At 43.2% G+C, this 352-nt stretch overlaps 1 protein-coding gene across 1 annotated transcript in view; it reads right to left on the bottom strand.

Annotated features, from left to right (window-relative positions):
* The window catches only part of EMH_0013120 (DnaJ domain-containing protein, putative), a gene marked incomplete at both ends in the record, with an annotated part of 4,819 nt that overhangs the window by 1,164 nt on the left and 3,303 nt on the right, over positions 1 to 352 (bottom strand). The window contains one exon of the mRNA XM_013499743.1: positions 186 to 311. Coding sequence (XP_013355197.1) covers positions 186 to 311 — 126 coding nt within the window. The remainder of the gene's footprint in view (positions 1 to 185; positions 312 to 352) is intronic.

Genomic DNA, 352 nt, shown 5'->3' with positions numbered 1-352 from the left:
TACTGCACTGATACTGCACATACACTAAAAAAAAAAAAAAAAAACAGTTGAGCGGGGTGTATGTACACCGCAACGAGGTTTTGGGTGTAAGCGCATGCAATGAAAATAATAAGAATAAATAATTCATAAAAAACAGAAAAAAAAGAAAAAAAGAAATAAAAAACAAAAAAGGAAAGAAGACATACAGTCTGCTGCTCCGGGGTCCAGACGGCGCCTGATGATGCCTCTTCTTTACCTGCAGCAGCAGCAGCAGTTGCTGCTGCTGCTGCTGTTGCTGCTGCAGCCTCCTCGTGCTTGTTCTGCTGCATCGCCTTCGGCAAAGACATACCAAACGCATGCAATTGCACTACCC

The sequence above is a fragment of the Eimeria mitis genome, genomic scaffold (assembly GCF_000499745.2).
Source record: "Eimeria mitis Houghton genomic scaffold, Emh_scaff462, whole genome shotgun sequence".
In the NCBI taxonomy this organism is placed as follows: Eukaryota; Apicomplexa; class Conoidasida; order Eucoccidiorida; family Eimeriidae; genus Eimeria; species Eimeria mitis.
The sequence above is the reverse complement of the archived record's forward strand: the minus strand, read 5'-3'. Positions and strand labels throughout refer to the sequence as shown.